Source organism: Aspergillus lucknowensis, assembly GCF_044049455.1.
Source record: "Aspergillus lucknowensis strain CBS 449.75 chromosome Unknown BJX67scaffold_52, whole genome shotgun sequence".
Taxonomy (NCBI): domain Eukaryota; kingdom Fungi; phylum Ascomycota; class Eurotiomycetes; order Eurotiales; family Aspergillaceae; genus Aspergillus; species Aspergillus lucknowensis.
This window is the reverse complement of record NW_027263596.1, coordinates 156,242-181,105: the sequence shown is the minus strand read 5'-3', so window position 1 is coordinate 181,105 and position 24,864 is coordinate 156,242. Positions and strand designations below refer to the sequence as shown.

The 24,864-nt window shown below is 53.6% G+C and overlaps 9 protein-coding genes across 9 annotated transcripts; 4 read left to right on the top strand and 5 right to left on the bottom strand.

Moving 5' to 3' along the window:
• Window positions 1-13: 13 nt before the first annotated feature.
• Window positions 14-1,202, bottom strand: BJX67DRAFT_363951 (protein transporter TIM23). The gene is made up of 2 exons (XM_071030134.1): window positions 478-1,202; window positions 14-424 (listed from the first exon to the last, which is right to left on the bottom strand). Exons 1-2 carry the CDS (start codon window positions 1,069-1,071, stop codon window positions 401-403), a joined length of 618 nt encoding a protein of 205 aa, XP_070882415.1. The 5' UTR covers window positions 1,072-1,202; the 3' UTR covers window positions 14-400.
• Window positions 1,203-1,360: 158 nt separating this feature from the next.
• On the top strand, window positions 1,361-6,991 carry BJX67DRAFT_363948 (THADA/TRM732 family protein). Its single transcript, XM_071030133.1, has 10 exons — window positions 1,361-1,597; window positions 1,668-2,632; window positions 2,687-3,650; window positions 3,702-3,941; window positions 3,987-4,215; window positions 4,287-4,597; window positions 4,649-5,163; window positions 5,218-5,358; window positions 5,414-6,039; window positions 6,093-6,991. Exons 1-10 carry the CDS (start codon window positions 1,443-1,445, stop codon window positions 6,912-6,914), a joined length of 4,968 nt encoding a protein of 1,655 aa, XP_070882414.1. The 5' UTR covers window positions 1,361-1,442; the 3' UTR covers window positions 6,915-6,991.
• A 100-nt stretch (window positions 6,992-7,091) lies between these two features.
• On the top strand, window positions 7,092-8,144 carry BJX67DRAFT_363943 (uncharacterized protein). The gene has a single exon (XM_071030132.1). The coding sequence runs from the start codon at window positions 7,304-7,306 to the stop codon at window positions 8,138-8,140; it is 837 nt and encodes a 278-aa protein (XP_070882413.1). The 5' UTR covers window positions 7,092-7,303; the 3' UTR covers window positions 8,141-8,144.
• Window positions 8,145-8,249: 105 nt separating this feature from the next.
• On the top strand, window positions 8,250-10,903 carry BJX67DRAFT_261861 (PX and BAR domain-containing protein). Its single transcript, XM_071026358.1, has 6 exons — window positions 8,250-8,534; window positions 8,587-8,858; window positions 8,911-9,177; window positions 9,227-10,231; window positions 10,283-10,396; window positions 10,447-10,903. Exons 1-6 carry the CDS (start codon window positions 8,444-8,446, stop codon window positions 10,540-10,542), a joined length of 1,845 nt encoding a protein of 614 aa, XP_070882412.1. The 5' UTR covers window positions 8,250-8,443; the 3' UTR covers window positions 10,543-10,903.
• Window positions 10,904-11,438: 535 nt separating this feature from the next.
• BJX67DRAFT_374614 (arabinan endo-1,5-alpha-L-arabinosidase) lies at window positions 11,439-12,680 on the top strand (the record flags this gene model as incomplete). Its single annotated transcript, XM_071031577.1, has 3 exons — window positions 11,439-12,304; window positions 12,367-12,545; window positions 12,592-12,680. The coding sequence occupies 3 exons, from the start codon at window positions 11,439-11,441 to the stop codon at window positions 12,678-12,680; spliced, it is 1,134 nt and encodes a 377-aa protein (XP_070882411.1).
• Window positions 12,681-12,767: 87 nt separating this feature from the next.
• On the bottom strand, window positions 12,768-14,018 carry BJX67DRAFT_384748 (uncharacterized protein; the record flags this gene model as incomplete). Its single annotated transcript, XM_071033719.1, has 1 exon — window positions 12,768-14,018. One exon carries the CDS (start codon window positions 14,016-14,018, stop codon window positions 12,768-12,770), a length of 1,251 nt encoding a protein of 416 aa, XP_070882410.1.
• Window positions 14,019-14,369: 351 nt separating this feature from the next.
• BJX67DRAFT_384747 (uncharacterized protein) lies at window positions 14,370-15,248 on the bottom strand (the record flags this gene model as incomplete). The annotated part of the gene is made up of 1 exon (XM_071033718.1): window positions 14,370-15,248. The coding sequence occupies one exon, from the start codon at window positions 15,246-15,248 to the stop codon at window positions 14,370-14,372; it is 879 nt and encodes a 292-aa protein (XP_070882409.1).
• A 608-nt stretch (window positions 15,249-15,856) lies between these two features.
• On the bottom strand, window positions 15,857-20,239 carry BJX67DRAFT_374612 (putative ubiquitin-specific protease UBP12; the record flags this gene model as incomplete). The annotated part of the gene is made up of 3 exons (XM_071031576.1): window positions 15,857-16,602; window positions 16,653-18,716; window positions 18,766-20,239. The coding sequence occupies 3 exons, from the start codon at window positions 20,237-20,239 to the stop codon at window positions 15,857-15,859; spliced, it is 4,284 nt and encodes a 1,427-aa protein (XP_070882408.1).
• A 3,364-nt stretch (window positions 20,240-23,603) lies between these two features.
• Window positions 23,604-24,032, bottom strand: BJX67DRAFT_384745 (uncharacterized protein; the record flags this gene model as incomplete). Its single annotated transcript, XM_071033717.1, has 2 exons — window positions 23,604-23,774; window positions 23,823-24,032. 2 exons carry the CDS (start codon window positions 24,030-24,032, stop codon window positions 23,604-23,606), a joined length of 381 nt encoding a protein of 126 aa, XP_070882407.1.
• Window positions 24,033-24,864: the final 832 nt, after the last annotated feature.

Genomic DNA, 24,864 nt, shown 5'->3' with positions numbered 1-24,864 from the left:
GCATCACGGTCAGTTCATCTCTAACTTTCAGTGGTTTCCATTTGGTAGCTCCTAACGACATTAAACGCGCTTGGTAGGACAGACTGAAACCTGCAACAGTTTTCGCCAGCAAGAACCACAACGCAGGAGACTGGTATATGTACAAGAAAAGTGAACAGAACCCATGACCATGCCCGTTCCCAAAACCATGGACAATGCTGAATAAAGATGCGTAGAGCGCCGGAGTGAGGAGATCTGAAAAAAGGCAAGGCAGCCATTCTAATGCAGAGGATATGAAAGATAAATTAAGCAGCGCCTCTCTGCTCAACTCAAGCAGTCCATGAGGATTCGGGAGTTGAACAACCGAGGGCGAGAGGCCGTCGGGGGTCGGACATCATGACGCAGACTGGGCCGTGCACGTTCAGACAATGACCTTCTTCATAACCTACAATACGGTTAGCAATGGATGTCTTCAGGTATTGGCTTACTCGAGCTTACACTCCAAGTTCCCGCAATGCCAGCCACAATTCCGCCGGAGATCAGCATGGGCTTCAGGCCGCGAGTGCTCTTGAAGACCATACCACTGACGGCCCCAGCAGCAATACTGTTTGCTGCATCATGCTTCCCCCGCGCATATCCGGCAAATGAATTCAAGCCATTATACACCATAGCCACCACGCCCGCAGAGTTTCCAAGGAACGGCCCTCTCCTTGTGATCGAGTTCAACACGCCGTTCAGGCGAATCTTAGGAGGCGCCGTTACTGGCGTTCGCTGCAGGCCTTCGGCCAACCCCCATGCTCCTCCAAGGGTCAGCGCTGCAAGATATGTCGTTCCGGTTCCGTAGCACAGGTCGTCCGACCATCCCCGGGAAGGTAAAACGGATTGCGAGCCAGGGAGCTGGTCCAGAGCGGTGTCTTCTAGTGTAAGGTAGTCGAGCGCATCTTGATTAAGGCCTGCGAGCGGGTGAAGCCTAGAAGGGTCGGGGATCGCAACCTCGGAGAGGAATGAGGTGGCATCCGGCGCGGCAGTCGAGTCGAAAGCATCTGCGCCTTTCGACTGTTTGCGGCCGCTAAAGGAGTCCCAGATGGACATTTTGATCAGGATTAAGAGAGTAGAGAATACAAAGGCGAAGTGAAGAAAGGAAAAACAAGAAGAAAGCGGCTAATATAGGCTGCCACCGGGCACGGGTGCTTTTTTGTCGTCGCCTCCAGGTTCGCCTTGATTGAAAGTCTTGAGGAGTCGGGATAAAAACTTCAGCCCGCGATCCGCCGGTCGGCCTGTCCTCGGATAAAGGTTTGACCGGAGCTAGACTCCTTTAGGACGACCCGCTCAGAAAATCCACAAGCAGCAAAAGAGATTCGATCGATTTTATGGCGGGGATTGGGCACCAGAAAGCATCGCGGGCTATCAAATTGGTCGCTACGGACCGACTCAGGCGCACCGATATGCTGCACAAATAAGCCATGGAAGATAAGCCTGTCCGCAGCTCCAATGGCGACCCGACGCCGATAGACATGGAGCAGATCTCCCAAGATATACAATCGCTACCAGAGGAGACCCTGGAAAGAATTGCCAAAGGACCGCTAGTGAAGTTTATACATTCGTGCAATGATGTTGAGTAAGGGTGAATCCTAGTACTAGTTGTCGGACCGGTGATTTTTTGCAAATGGTTCTGACTTCCTTTGCAGAAAAACGAAGAGAGTATTTGCCTCTCTATGGCGCACGTTTGGGTCGGCATCTATTTCCCATGGCCATACCACGGCTGCATGCAATGCATTGAGTGCGTTCCTTGATGCGGCCTTTGTCTCCAATTGCCAGGAAACTCGGCAACTAGCTCGATCTCAGGAGACGTTGGTGTCAGTGTTCGACAGTTTCTTGACCCGATTTAAAGATGTCAAACCAAGGCCCATGAAGCAAGTCCTGGAGTCCCTAGCCATGATCTTAGCTAAGTCTCGCCATGAGACAGAGACTGGTGCCACAAAGAGAGAGTTTTTGAACGCTGTGCTTCCGAGCATTATCCTTGGGGAACCCCGTTCTCGACTCAAGGCTTCCATCATTGCTTTAGAGACGTTATTGCGCAAGAATGCGATCCAACCTGTGGAGCTGACCTCACTGGTGGACGACTGGCTTTTACGGAATCACAAACAATGGGCTGCTGCGTTGCAAGAAGAATGTCGAGTATCGTCAATAGAGATCTCCCAATTTCTGGGAAGGTCTTCCAAATCCGCGGCACCGGACGCGCATTCCAAGGAAATAGCCATCGAGATTCTTTTTCTCGGGCTCCTGAACAGGTGTAAAGCTTTTGAATTGGCCGCCTCCGTGGGGGAGGTCATGGCAGTCTTCTTCCGGAAGCTCGAACAGCCATCCGGTTCTGCTACTTCGCCCGGACAAGACAGAATAAGCCTTGCCTTGGTTTGGGTGAAGCCGGTCAAGCATTTCCTCTTGCAAAATCTTGAGATCCTAGATAAGCTCTCTAACTATATACTCCAACGCCTATTTGAGGTCAGCAAAAGTGGCTTCCATCGCTTCCTCGAAATGTTACCGCTCAACGGTCTTCTTTCTGGCGATATGAGTAACTCTTCATCCGCGGAGCTAACTCTACTATTTGCCTCTTTACAGCTGGCGAAGAAGATTGGCTTGGTCCATGAAGATCGTGAGTGCGCACAGCTGGCGATTTGTAATGAGGTCTTCAACTGACTCGAAATAGATTACTTTCCAAAGTCACAAGCAGATCGTAATGAGGGAACCAGCGTTCTGGTCTTGAAGAGCGAATTTATCGGCCAATATCTATTCCATCATGACTTCGATATCAAGATGGCAGCCCTTTCTCTACTGATTATGGCACCTTCCACTACAAAACCCGTGTCCTCAAGCGCAATAAGGGTGATAATCAAGTCCTTGCCATCTTTGCACGCGGAGTCCGACCCTGGCACAAGGGGAGAAATATTAAGCTTGGTACGTGGGCTAATTGTCCGCTTGAAGGGTGGCATTCTGGCGAACGAAGACAACCCTGTTGAATATAAGACCGCAAACAAAAAGCTAGTGCCTGTTTTTGCCCGAGATGATGCTGAAACCCGATCATACATGGAGGAGTATCTTGAGTTTTTGATGGCGGATTTGCGACCAACGGCTTCATATCATCGACATATCATGGCCTTAAAGACCATATTTCTGCTTCTCGAATCCGATCTTGACGAGCGCTATAATGGTGCTGTGTCGAGTAAGCCAGAACACCGCCAGATCAAGTGGAAGTTTCATATGGAGATTTTCAATCTGAGACTTCTGAGACTTCTTGTGGATCTGTTGTTGGATCCGTTTGACGAAGTGCGAGGAACAGCTCTCCACTTGCTGAGTCTATTTCCAAAGCCAGTGCTTTTTGCCAGCGCAGGGCATCACGCTGGGAAGCCAGACCTGATCATTGCTCTTGAGAAAGCAGGACGGCTTGCAAGCAACACAAGCAGGGCTGATCACGCCGATACAGTTGCCCGCTTGTATCATGTCATCTTCTCCGCAGCGGAGTTCGGCGGAATAAGGGCCAACTGGTGGACGACCAAGCTGGGGGTCGTTGAAACAATCTTGAAGATGCTGGAGGGCAAGTTATCGTCCTCGGAAGGGCTCTTCAACTCATCCCTGCGTGATGCGCCTCTTCATGGCTATCTGTCAGCCCTAAGGTAACAATATGTCATACTGGCTGTGCAGACTCCCTACTGACAGGCTTCCAGATACATTGTATCCTCGCCAAACTTCCATTCGCTTGTTACTTGTGAATCATCCACCAGCTATGGGAACTGGAAGTCAATCCACAAAAGGATATCCGTCATATGTGATCGAGTCTGGGAAGCAGTAAAGCCTCAGCTGTGTATTGACTCTCCAGAAGGGCATGCGGCAGAAGATATAGAAGATCTTGAAGTTGGGCCGAAGGATATTCTATCTTACTCGTGGCGGGCGCTTCGGGAGTCCAGGTAAATCACACTCTCTATAATCTTCCTCACAGCTAATCTTGGCAGTCTTCTTCTGCATGCGACATTGTTCAATGAGACTTATGGACCACCAGGTGAAACTGGCTTGACAAGAGGTGACTATGAGAAAATTGGGAGGAGCAGTTTCACGCAACTGGCGGAGCTCCGCCATCGGGGAGCTTTTTCGACCGTTGCTCAGACGTTTTCGACTTGTAGCCAGCGATGTGGTCAATCAAACAACCCGGAAATTTCCGCTCTCCCTCTTCTCTGGTATCAGGTACGTCTATCTGGGACCTGGAATGATAAGTTCAGGAGGGGTAAGCCTAACTAGATTGCAATTGCGGACAGGAAGCGAAGAAGATTATCTTCGAAACAGCGTCAAAACTCACGCGCCGCTCGGCCGGTCTACCGGCCCTCATTGCGGGAATTCTACTATCAAACCCGGGTGGCCCGTTATTCCAACAAGTTGTTCGCGAGCTTCACGATGTGGCTCATCAACCGGCACAGCTTGACGTGCGCAGTCAAACTGTTGAGTTACCACAGGTTCATGCTATGAATTGCCTGCGGGAAATATACAACAACGCTAGACTGGGTCCTCATACGGAGGGTTTCGTGATGTCCGCGCTGAACATATCCGCGGAACGCATGGGATCGCCAATGTAAGTCACACTTCAATACGACACTCAGGCCTGGCATACTGACTCCTTAAGATGGGCGCTGCGAAACGCTGGCCTGATGCTCTTCCGGGCTTTGATGAATCGTATGTGCCGCAACGATTTTCACAGATTTGGTGGTAAATCGGGCTCGGAGCCGGGTGCTCGAATTTCATTCCAGAAGTATCCCGGCCTTGTGCATCTGCTGTCAAACCTGCTTGCTCCCCCGGAGAGCACAGATAAGGCAGAGCAAGGGGATACGGCTATGGTGACCGAGCGAGTATTCCCAGCCCTGGAACTGATCGCCGAGAAGATTCCAAATTCTGCGGATACTGATGACGCTATGCTGCTTGGCTTGATACGAGAGCATCTAAAGAGTCCGGTCTGGGGTATCCGTGAGCATGCGGCACGGGTTTATGCTTCGCTCTTGGAGCGATCGAATATATTGAAGGATATCCGGACTCTTCTCAGCGCTCGCGACGATGAGACCCAGAATTACCTGCACGGGAAGTCCCTGTGCATCAGGTACGCCTTGCGTAGGTTTGCATTCTCCCCTTCGGCCTTCTGGAACGGTATGTCCCGCTATGATTCTACCATTCTGATCTATAACTTCTAACGTATAAAAGGACACATCGAGCAGGTTGGTTCCACTATCAAGGCGATATTCGAAGCGTCATATTCTGTTGCTAGAAGTCCCTTCATCACAACAACTTTGCTGGAGACGCTCAGCGACGTTGTTGAGAGGAGTGTTCAGTCTGGAGCTGAAGGTGAGTTCTCTTGCTTGAAGAGATTATTCAGCCCCGTTAAAGGAAAGTATGATAGGTGAAATGATTGAAGTTCTGGATCATGTTTTCGATAACTATGGTGTCCTTGATACGCTGGAATCCGTTTTTGACTCGAACAACCCATCTTGGAATACGCTGAGCACAACTCGCGCCTTTTCTCTCTTCCGAAGACAGATTTCCTGGGTGGCAATCTTGAGGATTCTTGTAGTGGGCGAAACAAGTGAACTACAGCCTCTTTTGCATAGGGTCGCAATCCTTGATCCGAATGCTTGCCAATGGCTGTTGGAAAGGTTCCACGAGATATTTGAGGCGAAAGAGGCCTACAGGGGACCATTGGTTGCCCTCTATAGCTCGATTATTATCGGAAATGTTCCCTTGGAAGTTAAGACACCTGCCATTTCGAACCTTGCATCAAGTCTTCAGGTTATCCTTGAGTCCGGAGCAACTGCCTCTCAGTCCGTGGATCTGCCGTGGGAGGAATTGGCTGCTCAAATACGGATTGGCTCGACGATGAAAGGATTCAATAGAGATAGAGCGGACGCAGATCTGCAGCTAGAGGGATGCCTCCTAGCTGTGAAATCCATCTCTCGGGAATCGCAAACTCCCGACATAGAAATCCTCGAATGGGCAACGCGGCTTCGCTTCGCGTTGAGAGAAGAAACAGTAAGTGGCAACTTCTATGCTGCATACGAAAACACACTGACGACGAGCACTAGGAATTCACAACGCGGTATGCTGCGGCAATGTCCATTGCGGCATTTGCGCAGGCAAATTGCCCGTCGGGATCACCACCGCGAGTAGATCGAGTGTTTCTCAACGTATATCTGATCCTGTACGACCTACTGAATGACGATGACGAAGAGATCCGCGATATCGCGGCTTCCACGGCATCATATGTCCTCTCGTATTCCTCAGTATCTCCTGGAAGGGCAGTGACATTATCACCCTTAAACGCAAGCGAACTCTTTGCGTCTTTCATCGCGGACTGCTATGTCAATTCTGAACTCCTTTGCACCAGAGCTGTACGATATATCCTCGGCGAGAAGCCACGGATCGGTGACGCCAGCGAAGCGGAACTGCTTGCGGTGTCAACAATCACAGCTGACCTTCGGAGGGAACGAACGATCCTCTTCGAGGAGGAGAAGCAGAACCTGTTTATCGAGGAAGTTCGTGAGATTGATATCTGGTCGGGGGTATTGGCGCGGTTGGAGATGGGTTCCTTTGGTGAATCTTTGCTCGAGGAGGTTTTCAGCTGGGTTTCTGAAGGATTGGCCTGTTTCTCTGAGATCCTTACCGGTCTGGATGGAGAAGATGGGCCGATAGGTTGGATCGCGAAGCCCGAGGCGTACACGCTTGGAGTGCGTCTTATCAGCCTTGCCAGTGTTATGATTTCGAAGGAATTCAGGGCGTCGAGTATGCTGGGTGATAGACGGACCGTCCTAAAGGATAGGCTCCAAACGTTGCTGGAGTGTGGGAAGAAAGCTTTGCTTCATGACGATTTGGTGTCTAGGATGCAGCTTGCATTGGAGCGTTCATAGAAGAGAAAGTAGATAAAAGTTATAGCTACTCTGATATGTGAGTATTTTCTGGCAACGTTAGCCTTACCATGCAGGCGAAATGGGCTCCTGGCCGGCCATATCTCGGTCACTCACTTGAACAGCTTCTCACTGAGTAGTATGGTCCCTTAACACAACTGATCTACTTCAGCTTAGGTCCTCTGGCCAGCCATCGAGTCTTTCGAGTTACTTTCTGTCAATATGCCCTGCTAGTTGTCTAGCTGCCCACTCAGAGCGCTTGTCGAGCATCTCCTACAACGAGCTTACCGGACTAGAAGTGAGCCTGTCCTTAGAATTCATCACGCCCCAACATATACTCGCCTGCTCGACGTACCTCTAACTCCGTCTCCATTGTTAATAGGCTATCAAGAATGCACGAAAACGCCATCATTGCAATCGTCGTCGTAATTGCCCTGGGCACAATCGCGCTGCTGTGGATCTACGTCCTCCGCCTCCGCGTGAAACTGAAGCGAGAAATCGTCGTGCTGCGAGCCACGTCCCAAAAACGACGCATGCGACAGGCCGCTGCTACCCAGGAACGACTCGCGAGACAACAAACACAAAAAGTCCGCGCTCGCGGCCGGTCTTCGAGACGGAGAGTGCCATCGCCGATTGCGATTGAGGGGCTTAGGAGGGCGCTGAGGCAGGCAGAGGAGGAGACGAAGAAAGAGCAGCAGCAGCAGCAGGAGAAAGACAAAGAACAACGGATGGAAGGGGATATGCGTTCTACGAAGGGGTCTGTGAGGAAGGGGTCTCGGGCTGGGTCTACGCGGCCTCAGAGGCGGGAGTCGCGACGCCGGCATACCTCGCCGGTTAAGCAGACTTCGCCTGAGCGGCCTGGGTGGGAAGCAGATAATGGAGGTACTACGGGGAATCAGGGCACGTCGGATGGGTGGGGGGGAGATAATCAGCAGGATAGTGGAGGGCAGCAGGACAGTTCAGGGCCTGGATGGAGCCCAGATGACGCTCAGAACAACAATGATAACAATTATGGGCAGCAAGATGAACAGACAGGCGGATGGAGTCCTGACGACGCGATGAACGGCGGCAATAATGAGCAGCAGGACAACGGCGAGGGAGAATGGAGAGCTGAGGATCCGATGGATAACAACAACAGTAATAATGGGCAGCAGCAGGAGTGGAGTGCGAATGATCCGATGCAGAACGATTCCCAGGCGGCTCCGCAGAGTCCCCAAGGGAACTGGTGATCGTGAGAGCTGCGAGAGAAGATGAGATGTGGAGTGTGACGTTGTCTTTGGTTCCCCGCGGCTTTGCGGGCGGTGAGGCTGACCGACGGGCGTGACGCTGGGCTGCTCTTGAGCTTCATGCATCCTCCTCTGCTCTCCTGGCAACTGACTGGCGGTTCCAAGGTTGTTCTGTTGTGCCTTGCATTCGCATATATCCTCGTTCTCGTATATCTCTCAAATTCAGATTTCCCACTGTCGTGGATGCCCACTCCCGTCGCTCCCCGTTCCTGAGATCCAGGCTGCCTGACCAGCCTCCGCTTCACTATGTGGAACGACGAGGATAACAACCCATACGGCGCATTCGACAGCGAGGCCCGGCTGTCGGAATCGCTGCACTCGACGAGCCTTAGTCCTCGTAAGAAGCTGTCTGCTCAGTGTCGGATTCCTTGATGGTCTAACATCTGCAGCGCTCTACAACAACGATTACCCACCTCCACCTTCCAGCCAATCGTCGAACCCCAATAGTTCAGGCTTCTCGCAGCCACACGACCCCAGCGATGATGATGCCGGAGACTATAATTCACAGCAGGCCACTGCCGGGTACACCCGCAAAAGCGTCTACGACAGTCGCATAGAACAGCTACTCTACGAGAATCCGGAGATGCCGATCCTTATCACCGACGCCGGAAAGAACCACGAGGGAGGAGGGAGTTTCATCGTATACACAATACGGACTGGGGTATGTGGCTCTGCGTGGGCTCGTCATATACAGACCGTTAATCATGGACTAGGATCTAGAGGTTCGGCGACGGTACTCGGAATTCGCCTCGCTGCGACAGACGCTTGTCAACCTTCATCCAACCCTCATTGTTCCTCCTATCCCGGAGAAGCACACGATGGCCGACTACGCTGCGAAGCCTACAAAAGCTAAGGAAGACGCGGGGATTATCGAGCTCCGGAAGCGAATGCTCGCGGTGTTTTTGAATCGATGCCGGAGAATGAGGGAGGTTCGCGAGGATGGGGTCTGGTGGAGGTTCTTGGACCCCAATGTCAGCTGGGTATGTTGCACGACAGTGAGGCTGGTGAAGAGACTAACTTGGTGTCTAGAATGAAGTTTTACATACCCACCCCGTGTCATCGATCCCGAAAAACAACCTAAAGGCGCCTCCTCTCGACCCAGCGAATCCCACTGCCGCCCATGCTTGGCTACCAGTCCCGTCCGCCTCTGCGAAGCTGAAGAATACAGCCGGAGCTGGTCCTTCCCCAACTGCGGAAGCGCCTGGACAGGATATTCTAGGCCGCTTTCCTCCAGAGTCTCGGAAACTGAGCGAGACGGACCTGGATCCCTACTTCATCAACTTCGAAGCCTCGACCCGGGAACTTGAGTTGTTGCTACAAGGGAACATGGAGAAGGTGAACCGTCGCACACTTGCACATCTGTCCACGCTATCTGCGGATCTGATGGAACTTGGGGCACGGTACAATGGATTTTCGTTGTCAGAGCAATCCCCGACCGTGGCGACTGCTATTGAGCGCGTTGGGCAGGCCGCGGACACGTCTTACATTGAGACGGAGGAACTGTCGGCTGCACTTGGTGCGCATTTTGCAGAACCGATGCGAGAGAGCGCTCAGTTTGCAAGTGTTGTCCGCAGCGTTCTGCGATACCGAGTGCTTAAACGGGTACAGGAGGATATGACCAGGGATGAACTATCTAAAAAGAAGGCCCTACTTGAGTCCCTTGAGAGGAGCGAGATGGAAGCGAAGCGAATTGAGCAGTATCTCAACCGCACCTCGCCGCAGGCTTCAACGAAGCCGCAACGGTCTCTGTCGACATCATCGGCAGCCAGTAGTCAGGGGGCCACGGAGGGAGAGTCAAGACCCAGCGAGGACACTGCGTCGATTGACTCGGACTTCCCCACTACACATGCCGAGCAGCGGTATCCCGAACCTGAACGCACGGCACCTCCGGCACATCGGAAGACGTCCAGCGGAAATTTTGTCGCCAACAAGATTTTCGGTCGCATCAGCCACGCTGTCCATGGATTCGTCGACGTCGATCCCGAGCGGACACGGCGGGACCACATCGGCAAGACGAAGGAAAGCTTGGTTCAGGTATGTCATAAACCTTAAAATTCCAGGGATGATGCTAATTCCGAACTATAGCTTGAGCAAGCGTTGGGGGTGTCCGAAAAGGACGTCAAGGATGCTAGCGCGGGTGTCTTGCAGGACCTGAAGCGATTCCAGAAGGACAAGGAGGCGGATCTGCGCCGGTACATGGTATGTCTTGGGGAAGAATGGAGTGCTTGCTTCGTCGCTAACAGCGTCAGGTCGCGTATGCTCGATGCCATCTCGACTGGGCGCGCAAGAATCTGGAGACGTGGACGGAAGCGAAGGACGAGGTGGACAAAATCGTGGCTCGGTAGTTGTGTTCGAAGCTGTTTCCGGGTGCACTGAACACGGCGTTGGTGGATTCTGCGCGCTTCTTGTTATTTATCCGACAGCTATGTTCTAGACCCAGATCATCATGAACCTCTCTCTTGTATCTTCTGTATCCCCCTGTGGCGGTCTCTGGTGTTCTGTGCGGATTCGCCGATGCCGTAGTGAGGAATCCGTGAAACAGCGAAAGATCGGCTGTGAGAGGAGCAAGGAAGATTCAATTAAATTCTCCCGAGCATTCAAGGCATTCAAGTTCTTCTTTGAGGGCTTAGAATTGTTCAAAGGCGGTTTCGTGGCCTTTTCGCCCTTCGCGACTGGATCGACAGACACGACATTCGCTTGTCTTCAAACGCCATCATCGCATCTCTCGCTCATCGCCTTTCCGTCCGTACCTCCGCTTCCGTTCTTCTGGTTATATAGCCGCTGATCTCCCTCCAATTCTCCATCTGTGTTGATGATCGCCAAATTCCCGCTTTCGGCAAAGAAGTTATCTTCGACTCTCTCGCCCTGCAAACTCGTCACATTCCTCAAGCCCCCACTGCCGTCCCTGACTCGACTCGACGATCATGCTGTCATTTTCCTAACACAGGGCCTTGCAAACAATGAACTGACTGCGTTCCGGGTCTCCGCTCGCTCGACTCCGGAGTCAGAGTGTCAGGGGAGCAATGGCCTTAGGTAACGCGGAGTCTGGCACCAGTTCGCAAACAGCATGGAGGAAGGGACCCTCGATGACGCCGATGCGGGCTTATTACCCCGGGCCTGGCCTGGGGATGCAGAGACAGCCGCAGGAACAGGAACAGGGTCAGGCCCCAGGCTCAGCAGCACAAGGATATCGATATTTGGTCTTGGGATTCGACGCTCAGCGCTCCGTCGGTGGCTGAAGATGGCCGTTCTCCTGGCGCTCTGCTTGCTTGTTTTCTGGGCTCTCTCGGCCAGGGCGAGGCCAGCTTATTCGGATGGCACTTTTCGTTGGGGAGCGCCCTCTGATTCACCATCACCGTCTTCATCTACATTTGCCCCAACACGCCAAACAGACCTGCGCATCCACGACCCCAGCATCATCCACACCGCAGGCTCCTACTACTCCTACAGCGTCGGCCCGCACATAACAGTCCATAGCGCCCCAGCCCTCGCCGGCCCCTGGCGCAAACTCGGCACCGTCCTCACAGCCGACAGCGTAATCCCCAAGGGCGACCGCAAGGCCCCCTGGGCCCCCGCGACAGTCCAAGTCGGCGACAGATTCTACTGCTACTACGCCGTCAGCAACGCCGGGTGCCGCGACAGCGCGATCGGCGTCGCCTCGTCCTCTACTTCCCCCGGTCCAGGTCCGGGAACATGGACGGACCACGGCCTCCTCATTCAATCCGGGAACGGCGAGGGCGCAGACGCGTATCCGCTCGACCAGTCGAATACAATCGACCCGAGCGTCTTCGTCGACGACGTCCCCGGCGGAGACGGCAGCGCGTACTTGAACTTCGGCAGTTTCTGGACGGGCATCTGGCAGGTTCGACTAAGTGGTGATATGCTCTCTGTTCAGGGCGGGGGTGAAGATGCGCGACATCTTGCCGCGGAACCGACCGCTGTGTTTCCCGCGCGAAAGAATGCGGATCGTATCTGTGGCGATCGGACGGGCGGGCATCCGGTTGAGGGCAGCTTCTTGTCGTTTCATGGCGGGTGGTATTATCTCTGGTTTAGCTGGGGGCGGTGCTGCGAGTTTCGGGAGGAGCGGCTGCGGAAAAATGGGAAGGAGTATGTCTGCTACTTACTCCCTCTGTCTGCACTTAGTTCGGGGTTTTTGGCTGACTGCGTAGGTATCGCATTCGAGTTGGGCGGTCCAAGAGCCCGCGCGGGCCGTTCGTGGATAAGCAGGGGAAGGACCTGGTTGATGGAGGTGGAGAGACGGTGTATGGGTCGAACGGGGAGCTGTTTGCCCCTGGTGGTCAGGGGGTCTTGACGGATGAGCTGGGCGACACCCTCTACTACCATTACTGTGAGTTTGATTTGCTCGTGGGCGTACTGCAGAGCTAACGAGCCAGTGAACACATCGATCAGCTACGACTTCTGGGAAGCGAGGCTTGGATACAACCGGCTGGAATACGTGGACGGGTGGCCTGTTGCACAGTAGCTGAGCTCACTCAGACATACATACATAGACATAGATAGAGAGAGCATAGACTCGATAATAGGTTCTGATTCTATTTGAATTCTATATCTATAGATCAACCTCGACAACCAACCAAGCCGTCGTCCACCCAACCACGCCCCCCATCTTCTCCATCACCCGGCGACTCGCCGCATTCCCAACCGCCACATCCGCATAGAACCACTCCTCCCCACCTCGTCCCTCTGTATCAGGCTGTCCACCCCTCGGCTCAAAAACCCCAACACCCCTCTTCATCACCTCCCGCCCAAGAACCCCCGCCAACCCCTTCCCACGATGCTGCGGCTCAACATGCAGCGTGCACAGGCTACCATCGAACCCGAGAAACGCCCACCCGATCGGCATCTCCAGCCCGGTACGAGAACCCTGCCCTTCCTCACGAAGTGGACATGGACGGGAATGGGAATGGTAGAGCGCAACACCGCCCATAGCCATCAGCGCCTCCCGGGAGCGGTTGACGTTCGTCCGGCTGTTCACGAGGTCGATATGGCACGCCTGGATCCCGGATACCCCGGCTGAGGAGTGGAAGCGGTAGCCCCCCATTGAATCTGCGTCTGCATTAGGCCTTTCCCCTCCCCTCTGATCCCGATCCCGTTCCCCTGGATCTCGAGGGGGAAAAGCAGACAACGGAAAACAATACTTCGCGTAGAACGTATCCTGGCCGCGATGGATCCGCAACGCCCCCTCATCGCGAAGCTGGACGATTAGCTCGACGAGCGCGGCATGCACGGTGCCCATGAGGAACGAGGTCGGGACGTGCGCGGGGAGTTTCTTCACACCGCCGCCGCCGCCGCCATCCTCCAGGCCTAGTCCTTGGCCTGGACCTTGATTGACGAGATTCTGATTCTGCATCTGCGGGTGCCCCGGCCGCGTGGAGAGCCAGGCCACGTACGGCGGGATGAGCGTTGCGCGGATGTATCTGAAGAGCGTTAGGAGTTGGGCCTTTGTGATTTCTCGCTCTTGCGGTGTAAGAGGAGTCGAGGCATCGCCGTCGCCGGTTTTGATGGAGTCGAGATCACAAACTCGGACTCGGCCTCGGCCTCGGCCCTTTGTCTCGAGACTCGAGAAGATCCAGACCTGTGTGTCGGTTCCGGCGTGTATATCCGTGTACACGGCGAGCCATGGCTCCTGTGTGGAGGGCGAGGGCGAAGGCCCTGACTCGGGGAATGTGGCGAGGACGTGTGCTGTGGGTGATTTGTGGGTGACTTGGAATTGGATGCGGCGGTACAGCGGGCCGGAGAAGGGGAGGTGGGAGTGGAGCGCGGAGAGGAGGGGAGTGTAGGGGTGCTTGTGGGCGTGCATTTTCTCTCGTCTATTTTTATCTCCCATTATGGACAAGGATTGTGGTGAGTTGTGAGTTGAGATTGGTGTTGAAACGATTGACTAATCAGAGAGGCTTCCAAAGAGGGGGGTGAGATTTACACAAGAACGCAGAGAGCATTCAGATACTCCGGAGTAGTACCCGAGAAGACGCCAGTGAGACAGGTGTTCTTTTCTTTTTCTTATTCATTCAAGAAATGAACACAAGTTACAAACCAATCCAGCGTGAAGTCTATGTGGCTACGCTACCTATTCTACCCGTGCTAAAGATACCATCACAACAGCCCAAACCGGGTGTACACAGTATACACATTCTAGTCTCAATCATAACATCTAGCGATGCCACGGCGAGCGCCTGGACCACCCAACCTTCAGACGCCCGCTCCGTTTCGCCCGAACCCTCGCAGCCCGAATACGCTCATCCCGCTCCTCGCGCGCCATCCCCAATGCATCCTCGATATCTTTCCTCTCCCTGATATTTGAAATAAGCGGGTCCCCATCTTCGGACGGATCCCGTTCTCGCCTGCGGTTTGTGTTGTGGACATCAGCCTCCTCATCGATTTGGTAGCCATCTCCATCTTTATCTTTATTTTCATCCCCGTCCCCGTTCTTTACGTCGTCGTCATTATCATCTAACCCCAACGTCGGTGACAATAGCTGAGGAGCCTCCTTCCCCTGACAAACATCCAAGCTCAAACTCAGACTCCCCCGTGGACTTGGACTCGACCTCGGACTCGGCGTCGCGCTGCGACTAAAGCTCATTGCCGCAGGGCCCAGGTCAAGACTACTGACCTCGCTATCGCTGAATGGATCGGCGGGCCGGAGGAAGGACACGCCGAGAAGCGAGGATACGTTCTCCGTCTCGATGCTGGGTATCACTCCCTGTTCTGGGACCTGTCTCTGACTCTGGCACTGGCATTGGCTTCGGCTGCGACTTCTGCTGAACGGTGGGACGGTGATGCTGCGGGGGATTTTCCAGTGGAGCGAGGAGGAGGAGAACGACGAAGATGTGGATGAGGAGGAGGAGGATGGATAGAGCTCGTCTTTGGCTTGGTCTTCGTCTTCATAGTCGTCTGCTGGGGGCGTGGTTGGGGTGACGATTGTTGGGATTGGGAGCGCTGGGGTGGGGATTTGCCCTGGTGACGGCGCTGGTCCCGCAGGCAGTGGGATGGAGATGCACCGTGGTGTTGCGGGTGGTGTGGTGGTGTCCATTTCGGTGAGTGTAGTGATAGATTTGGTAACGAGTGACGATGGTGAGATTGATGGTCTGTACTCTGGGGGGTGTGGTCTGGGATGGGATGTTGGTGGTGGATTGGGGATGGAAGGCGAGTGACCGCTGAGGAAGGAACGAGTGGTGTCTGGAAATGGAATCTGCTGTACACTTCAATGGCCTACACAAACAGTCCGTAAGCAGTGATTCTTATGGCTCTGGGTCTGTATGAAGATCAACAACCTTCATCAACCGGATCTATGCATACTCTAGGCTCCTATACACACCGACACCCACCATCACATCGCCAGCAGGCAACGTCAACTCACAAACGCAACAAAGGCAACACATTCTGCTCTAGAAAGTTGCCGAGAGCTTTGCTTTTGAAACATCATGCAGACTCCGGGAGGAACGTAAGCCTTCCGTCATTTTGAAGAGAACACAGCGTTGGCGCCGATGACCCATCAGGCCTGTACAAAGTAATGCAGACAAAAAGAGCAAGATGCAACCATAATACCTGAGATCAACGAGTGTGATGCAGGCATGTCTAAAGTTCGTTTTCACATCCAAAAAGTTCATCAGAGGCAAAGCACAGAAAGAAATTCTAATCCTAGAGTCGCTCCTCGTCGCCCACGTGCAGCTCGACCACGGGGAGGTCGTTGTCATCGTCCAGCGGCGGGAGATCCGGGATGGCTGACTCTTCATTGGGCGTTCCCGGGAATACTGGTCCTTGGAATGGTGGGCTGTCGATCAGAGAAGCCATGCGGTAGTCTGTGTCGCTGGTGTCGCCACCACCGACGGCCTTGTTGCTGGCGTTGTCGTCGAGCAGGTCGTCGTCAGAGAGTGATCCCGGAAGCTCTGCTGTCATCTGTGAAATGCCATGAGCATCCGTGACTCGATTGAACGACCACGAGGGCGGACTTGGGGGGCGAAACGAGTTGGCTAGCGCTCCACTGCCGTAATCGTCCTCATCATAGTTCATACCTTCCAATCCGTTCGTCCTGCCGAGGCTTGTTTCGCCGTACGCCGGGCGATTCGAGTATTCCGGCGGATTGTCCTCACTCTTCAGTTGCGTTCCAATTCGCAAACCACCATCTCCCGACTGGTGAGCTGCTCCGACTCCGGCTAAGGCGCTCGACGACCCATTGCGGGAGGAGTCGCCGAGGCGCCGGCCTTCCCCCGACGGAGACGGCCCGCGGGATGACTCTGATTCACTGCCCGGACGGGTTGATGATTCCGTGATCTCCTCTAAGATCTTTCCACCCAATGGGCGATCAGACCGGCGGCGGTAGAACAGCAGATACGCCGAGGAGGTAACGGCGTTCTGGGGGTCAATTGGTCGTGACACAGACGAATCTACAGCGATTGTTAATGCCAAATTCTCGCACAGCATCTTGATAACTTACCGTTATATTCGTTCCACAAACCAGTCATGAAATTCTTTGCATACGCAGTGTAATGCCCCCCTCCGAGGCCGCCATAGTGGTTATCCACCGCGAAGAGGTCATATATCAGACTCTTCCCCTCCTCAGGGGCCTCCACTCGACCAGTTAGGTCTAGCCCCTCGACAGGGAAGTCAACCATAATATCAAGCTTGTCTCTAAACCCACGGCTCGCGCTAAACCTCTTCAGATGCATGACAAGGATATCCGGTGTCTTCCACAGTTCGAATTTCTTGCTGGCACGGCGATGTTCCTTACAGCGGGGGCAGTACCATGCGTCGTTCTCTGACAAGATCTCCTCTTTATTGAACTCATCCAAGCATTCATTCAGCGTAACACCCCTCTTCTTGCGCTTCTGTCGCAGCAAGCGACGATTTGCCAACTCTGGATCTGGCATGCGTTCGATCTGCGTCCATGTAGCAGCACCAAGCACACCATCGGGATCCTTGTGGCTACCGGTGAATAGAGCCTCATGAGCGTCTTCGTTCCAGTCCAGCACGATGGCTTCACCCGGACAGATCAGAGGACTTTGGTCCAGGGGCTTCGGCGTCGTTGTACGCTCGTGACTAGCAAGCATGTCGATTGCATCATCCGAATCCTCTTCACTCTTCTCGTCGACACTGTTCGCGCCTTCTGCTTCCGCCGGTTTCTTTGCGAAGGTGGTTTTCGGTTGGATCCGCGATGACATCTTGGGATAATCTTTCTGCTCGTCTAACGACGAGAATCCAAGAGGAACAGCTTCATTTGTCCTTGCAATCTTCATCTCGAAGAGACTGTGGAATCTCGCCGGAACAGCGCTATTCAGACGAGCGGTGCGAGCGGAGTCCTGGGGCGCGTCCGGTTGGTCGGATACGTCCCGCATGGAGACATCTACCATGCCTTCCTCACCGTCGATAGATGTTGTTTTGATCTTGTCGTCGGCCGACTCTGCGTCATCTTCGTTCATGATAACGGTGTCTGAATCTTCTACTGAGGGCTCCTGCTGGTCATCGGGAACCTCCTCGTTGAGGAAATCCCTAGTGGTCATGGTGGCAACCTCAGCAAGAACCTTGCGTAAGATGCTGTCGTAGTCCGTGGCCTCCTCCCGATTGATAATGACATACGAGGGAACTCCGAAAAACTGGTGGTTCGACCGGTAGGCTCCAACCCGCTGCCGTTCGTGACGGTTGAAAATGGAAATAATCATCCGGTCTGCCTTGGGGGAGTCAAAGCTGGGCACCTCCTCGTAGCTTGATCGGCTATAAGAGTAAAAGGTGGATTTTGCAGGCTTGTCGGGATTGTAATTTGTCGGCACGGATTCGACCTCGAAGATGCCAATTTCGTCATTATCGCCAATCTGGCAGTCGGCAATTGAACTAGTGTTGTCGAACATCTTGTAGAACTTGCATTTGTAGATCTCAGACATGATCAGTCGCTGGGGGTCCGAGCCCGCTTTCTTGGCGACGAGCTCCTTGAGCGCCTTGACGCTGGAATGCTTGTCGATCTCAACATCAATAATAATTGGCCTCTTGTGTAGCGGAAAATAGAATATCGACTTGCTCCAGAGGTTCTCGATTGGGAGTTGGAGGGTAAGATTGTTGAAGGGGTCGAAGATTATGCTGACTTTTTCGCAAACCGGGCAGACGAGAGTAGATTTGTACATACCAGCGAACAGATCCGTAATGACCGAATCATTCCGGGCTTTGTAGATATCCCAGCATTTATCGGCAAATTCCTTCAGAGCTTCTTTGTCATGCACCATCTCGTCGGTGGAATCGGGTTTCTCAATGTATGGCTTCTTCTGAATCCTGTTCAAGTCTTCCTGTAAACCATCGAGAAGGAACAGGAGGAACTCCTGGGAGTCTTGCTGTCCGTAGCCAGAGAAGGCCGGTCCGTAGCGGCCGATGGTGTGCTTCAACTGTCTAGGAGCAAACGACGACTGCCCAGCCTCATCGTACATCGTGCGTAGCAGATTTGCATAGACTTTGGCAACGTCGCCATTGTGGGAAAGAGGGTTGCTGGGATTGAGATCTCTCTTATAAACGTCATCTTTGGCAGTCAGCAACGGTAGCTTTCCACGAGTGTAATCTATACTCACTGAGGAAATAGTAAGTTAACTCCTCAACGCTACGAACACACTGCAGGGCAGAGTTCATGTAGCAGGTGTTGCCCAGGTTGCTCAGACCGGTATTTCCGCGAGGCTTGCCGTCTTTACGGCTTCGTCGCACAGGCTCCAAGACCGGAGATGACCGGCCGCTCGCCGTTGGACTTTTATTCTTTAGTTTGGATGGGACGTTGGCTTTTGATCCCGCCGGCACACCGAGGCGGTTGGAGCTTTTTGCCAAATCAGATACCCATTCCACATCGCTACCTAGTCCGCGCACGCGCTCTTCCAGAACAACAACGTTGTTGTCACCCAATCCGGCGAGGTCGAGGGTCATCTTGCCATTATAATTGGGATTGAAAGTTTGGTCTTTCACATCGATCAGCTCTCTCTGAGACCCCTCTGCAAGAGCGAGGAACTTGTTGAGGTCAAGGGAGAGATTGCTGCCAGTGTTCGAGACAAGGGGCGAGAAGGGTGCGGGAGAGGCGCTGCGAGACGCGGCTGGGGTGATGGCGGCGGATGCAGTGGCGCTACTCAAGCCACCTAAAATCCTCCACACACGAACCTTGACCTGATTATCGACACGGGCTAGCTGCTTGACCTTGTGCAGCCATTGTTGAAAATTTGTGTGTCGACTGGCAAGGGTTTTTGGGGGTATCGGGGTGGAGTCTTGTGTTGTGGTTCCCGCGGCCGGATTGGCGAGCTTCAGGATCGTGAAAATTGGGGGATTAATTTCGTACTGAACGTTTTCCAAGTCGCCGGAAGGATTGGTGTTGTGGGCGTAGCGAACGATAGCCGGTGACTGTTCGGCTAGGCCATACCACTGCATGATAAGATCCCAGCCTTCCTGAGGCACAACCTCATAATCTTCGCCCATCTGTAAGCCCGGACGTAAGGGAATGAATGGCTTGTCACGCTCGTCCCTGAAGCCGGTGTTGACCGGGTCGGTGACAAGGACAAGATCCGAGTTGTCGACCGGACCGATCTCACCCTCCAGAGCACCCTTATCCGCCTTATCCGCGTGCGTAGAGCTACGTGCAAGAACTCGCTTTAACCACGACATGGAAATCACATAGCCCTTCTGGCCCTCCTGCAGCGGTTGCATCATGAAACACGTCACTTTCGCGACTTGATCATCGAAGGAAGGCCGCTCATCGGGCGATACCGAAGCCTCGGTGTTCGTATTATCCTGTGTGCCGGCCACAGGGCCAGTGTAGGTGGACATGCTAGAGGGTGTCTGGTAGGGGTTGTCGGAGGCAGAGTTGACATCGTTTCCGGCAGAGCCGTCCTCTGAACCTGTCGTATCCATCTGGTCGGGGTTGTCGGAACGGCGGCTCTCATCCTTCTCTGTCAACCCCAAATCCATTTTGACATCCTTCTCAGCCTCGGGCGCTTCCTGCTTCGTACTGGGCGAAGCATTGCGCCCGGTCGGCGGGACGCTCCCATCTCTCCTTTCCGGACTGGACATGTCGGTCGCGGCGTCACTGGCGAGGGTGAGCCCAGCACAGGCAGCCGAAGGATAGTCAACGGTGCTTGTGGGGGAGTCTGGGGTGGGTAGACGCGCGGCGGCGGCGGAGACCTGGGGCCGGTTCCCCAGCACTTCGTCCTGTAAATGGGCGGGAATGTAGCGGGAAAGAGGTGAGGGCGAGGGCGAGGCTTGACTGCGGTTCGAACCGGAAGCGGAGGAAGGACGAGGGGGCCTCGAGGGGGAGCGAGAGGAAGTGGACGAGTGACGTCTTCCGGGTTGAGAGACAAGCGACAAACCCGGTGGTCTGCGAGGCTCTGCTACCTTGCGACGCTTTGTGGACGACGTCTTGAAGATGAGCTGCCCACGTCTCGTGGCAGCTCTGGGTAACACGGTGGGACGGAGGGTCGAGGCAGAGTGACGAGCGGATGGGTGACAGCAAACGAACGGGGTCAGATGGTCAATAGCACAAAATGGTACAAAAGAGAAGCTGAGGCCAGGGAAAAATTGGGACCGAAGCACAAGCGTCGAGATCTCTGGCGATGGGAAAACTGGAAATTCCGACGCCGTCAAAGAAGGCGGAGTTCGCTTTTGTCTGTGAGTGGCCCGTTTTCGCGCGTTCTTTGATCTTGGAAGTTCTGGGATGAATGAGAGAGAATGAAGGATGTCATTTTCAAGTCTGGTCATCGCTGCCTTGCCATCGCTGCCTTGTGTTATCCTGGCTCTCTTCCTTCAATTATGTTGTCCCTGATAGTGTTTACAGAGCTCGTTCCCAGGCAGAAGATATTCCACGTCCGCCCGACACCCATTTTCAGGATCATCCTCCCTATTCCTCGCAGCTATCTGCTGGAGATCCCCCCGATAGGCCTTGCTTAAGATCTCGCATGATTCACAAAGCACGAGGCCACATCGACACTGAAAAAACCCTGGAGTTGGACACACACTACACCACGCATGCTGTGCTCTGCCTCTCCGTCCAAACCCCGAAGCCAAGCTGTCGTAGGCAGATTTAAAGTCAAATGACTCCGGCGTCACCTCTTTGAGAGGCGTGACTTGATGGTTGAGGCACTTGACAATGCGGAGCCTCCTCTGAGCACAATTGACGCACATTCGACTGGGGGGATGGCCATCCTGCGAGTGGCCACCGCTGATCTCGCTGTACTGCCCGCCCAGCTTGACGACCTCAACTCTTCTCTTGCCCAGCCCGACTATCCCATAGGCAAAGTCACTGCAAAAATGGCATGGGTCTGAGCCATCCTCTCCTGGTAGATGGTCGAATGTGATGGGGTGGACGAAACAAGTCCAAATGAATTGTGTTTCGATTGCCGAGTCTTTGGTCTCCATTGCCTTGGGATTCAAAGTTGGAGTGGTAACTTCGTCGTCTTCAGGTGCCGGTGTTGCTTTTTTCATCTCTGTATCTTCTTCCTTGGCTCGCTTTTCTTGACTCTCGCCCTTGTCGGTCTCGTGTTGACCGTCCGAGCCATCCTGGCTCCTGCCTTTTCCGTGAGATGGCTCCGACGCAATGTTTTCGTTCGCTTCCTCCTCCCGATTGTGTGGTGAGGAGCTGTCAATCCCAGGTGTTGCTCTCTTAACGCCTTCCGCGGTGTCTTTGGTCTTCTTGGCTGCCTTTGCATCTTCTTGATCATCCGGCTTGTCGTTATCACTGGTGCTGACTTCAGATTCCCTCCCCTTAGTCTTTCCCTTGGTCGCTTGATCGTCAGACTCCTCATCTGTTTCCTGGCTACCCTTGCCTTCACGACGATTCGGCACTTTCGAACTCTCCTGCATGACCTGGTCACCGGTTTCCCCTTCTGTCTCCTTGTTGGGTCTCTTCGGCTCCTCAACGGCCTCGTCTTTTGACCGACCCTGCGATATTGCCTCTAATTCATGCCGGTTGAACTCTTGACAAGGGCCGACACCGTCTTTGTCGCAATCTGGCGCCGTTTGACTGCCCGTACATCCAGCTTCCGACCCGTTTTCGCCTCCAGAGCCGTCGTTGCTTTCGTGAGTGTAATTGCGGCGTTCGACCACAGCATTCTGCTGCTCCAATGGCCCTTCTTTGAGTGCATCAACATCCATAATGCCATCCGAACCCGCTAGCAGCATAGGAAGCGAAGCGACAAATGCACTGCTCACTGCAACCTTCTTTACCGATCTGGACCCCGACCCGTCATCTGATGCAGCTCGCTTCCTCTTCGCCTGCTTCCTCTCTTTACTGGGGTCGTAGTCCTCGCTATCGTCATTGTCCAACCAAGTTGACTGCAGTGGACGCTCCATACTGCGCGCTCGCAGGGGATATCGTTCTTTCTCGAGGATGTCTCGGATTGCTTTTGATGACGGGTTTAGGAAGAGGGCTTTTGCTTCGTTGAGCGGTAGGTCCTCTGTCATGGGTAGCTTCAGCTTCAGTCTTCCGAGGTACGTGGTTTGGATATCTGAGATGCACTGCCTGAAAAGGGTTAGGATGATGGTTCTTTATGGGAGCTTGGAAACGGTACGTAGTTGGGACGAGATGTCTCAAGGCGGGCCTCCTCGATTGGAGAAGATGTCAGAGTAAAAGTCAAGATTGGAGAGGATTGAGGATGGTTGGAGGGTTGGAAGGCTATTGTAGTGCCACTGAATCGGGGGTGAGCAGCAGGACGCACTTTCGTAGCCAATATCTGAGAAGCTGAAGAGCGAGAACCCAGCAGTAAAGGCCGAGGAGGTATCTGCCCCAATTGGGATTTGGAGAGCGATGTTCGCCAGGAAGTGAGGTGAGCTGAACGAAGCGCTGGGAGATGTGTGTTACCGCTCGAAACGACCGTGTCCTCGCCCCGGTGAGAGATGAGATACGGTCGGACAACTTCTACCTGCTTCGACATGTACAGCGAGGCTTGGGTGAACAGTATCAGAAGCGTCCTCTCGCGGATGTTCCCACCTCCCAACTGACGAGTCACCAAGTGTGTCTCGAGATGAGAGATCCCTGAAGCATATGAGTCCGAGGACACCACGACAGAGCAAAAGCGCGCCCTCTCCAGGGCTATGCTTGTCAACAGCTTGGAATCCCATTAGTATTCGAGGCAAAACAGCTACTCGAGAGAACGTAGAGACACGCAAGACAATTTATGAAGCAAATTCAGTTCATTGATATCAGTACTATACCAACCACAGACGAACAACTCCAAATACAATAGACAATTTCCTTCGACCCGGCATAATCCGGAACACCCCAAACTTCACGACAGAAAGAAAGAAGATGCATTATGACACCGACGAGAACGCCATCACCCCAAACCCAAACACAAACAAACACCAGTACAGGAACATCAAAACCGCAATACGACCTCGCCAGAATGAATCCCAAGGATCCTAACAACTCATCCATCCCACCCTAGCGTCCAGGCAAGACCATCCCCAGAATCAGCAGAGCGATCAATATGACAAGGACAATAGCATAACCGCAGTACTTATTCCGCTGTATATATGTCGTGTTACCTTGCGCATTATCTATATCCGTCCGCCGGTTAGCATCCGTCTTTCCTACGACTATACCATGAGTCGGCTGGGTAGTTAGTTGGTTGGTGAACGTACCAGGACAAGCAGGACACACATAATCCTTCCAGAACCGCTTGAGCGTACTGGGCGGAGGAGGCGGCGGAGTGGGATCCTCATCGTCGACCTCATCATATTGAGGCCTTGTTTGGGGCACGTACCCCCTTGTTGTGGTGGGGGTGGCGGCGTGAGTGGGAGCGGGCTTCTGGGAGTTGGAGGGGCCCTTTTCGAGGTCGGGGTTCTGGGTGTCTTCGGGGTGGGAGGACATGGTGGATTATGGTTATTGACTGGTGGGTGGGTAGGTGTTTGTTTGTTTGGATGTTTGAGTCAAGTATGACAAGAGGGAGTGGGAAGGGAGTAGTAGTGGAGTGGGTGCTTGGAGGTTGTTTGAAACGGTTTTGAGAACGGTAGGGGATCAGAGTGGTTGTAGAGGGATGGAATGGGAAGGGAAGAGAGGAGACCGGGGACCTTGCACGAGCCAAGGACAAGCTTTCTTCTCCTGTGAGCTTGAATTCGGTCGTATATACCGGGCCAGTCCCTGGTTGTCTGTGGGCAGCTAGCCTTGGGGCTCGGGTGACCTTACAGAGCCATCTTAGAGTTACCAAGTTTACTACCCAGGAGGATTGACACCGGTGGCCTTCCTTAAACCACGTAAATTATTTGACACGCGCCTAGAACACTCGAAAGAGCACGCAGACGCCCAATACTTCGCACGCACACAACCGATTACCACTCCCCCCTCAACCACTCATACTCAGTCTCGTCAAAAAGCGGCCCGTCCAGAAACGCTCGAAGTGTGTGGAAGATGCCTTGAAGGATTATCAAATTGAGCCACACAAGCACCAGGATAACACTGGCGGCTGCCAGTCCCAGGACGACAGTAGGGGCTTGGGGAGGTATAAACTAGCCGTTCGTCATGGTGGTCGTTGAGCTGGAGGGACGAATTTCACGAGAGTGGTGGCGATACCAGCGAGTGTGGGACAGGGCGACGAAATAAGTAATATAATCAAAATATAAAAATTTCCGGAAGAGTTGGCCGCTACCAAGGCTTCTACACTCGTCACCATGGCTCTACATGCTTCGTGTCGTCGCCAGAGCAT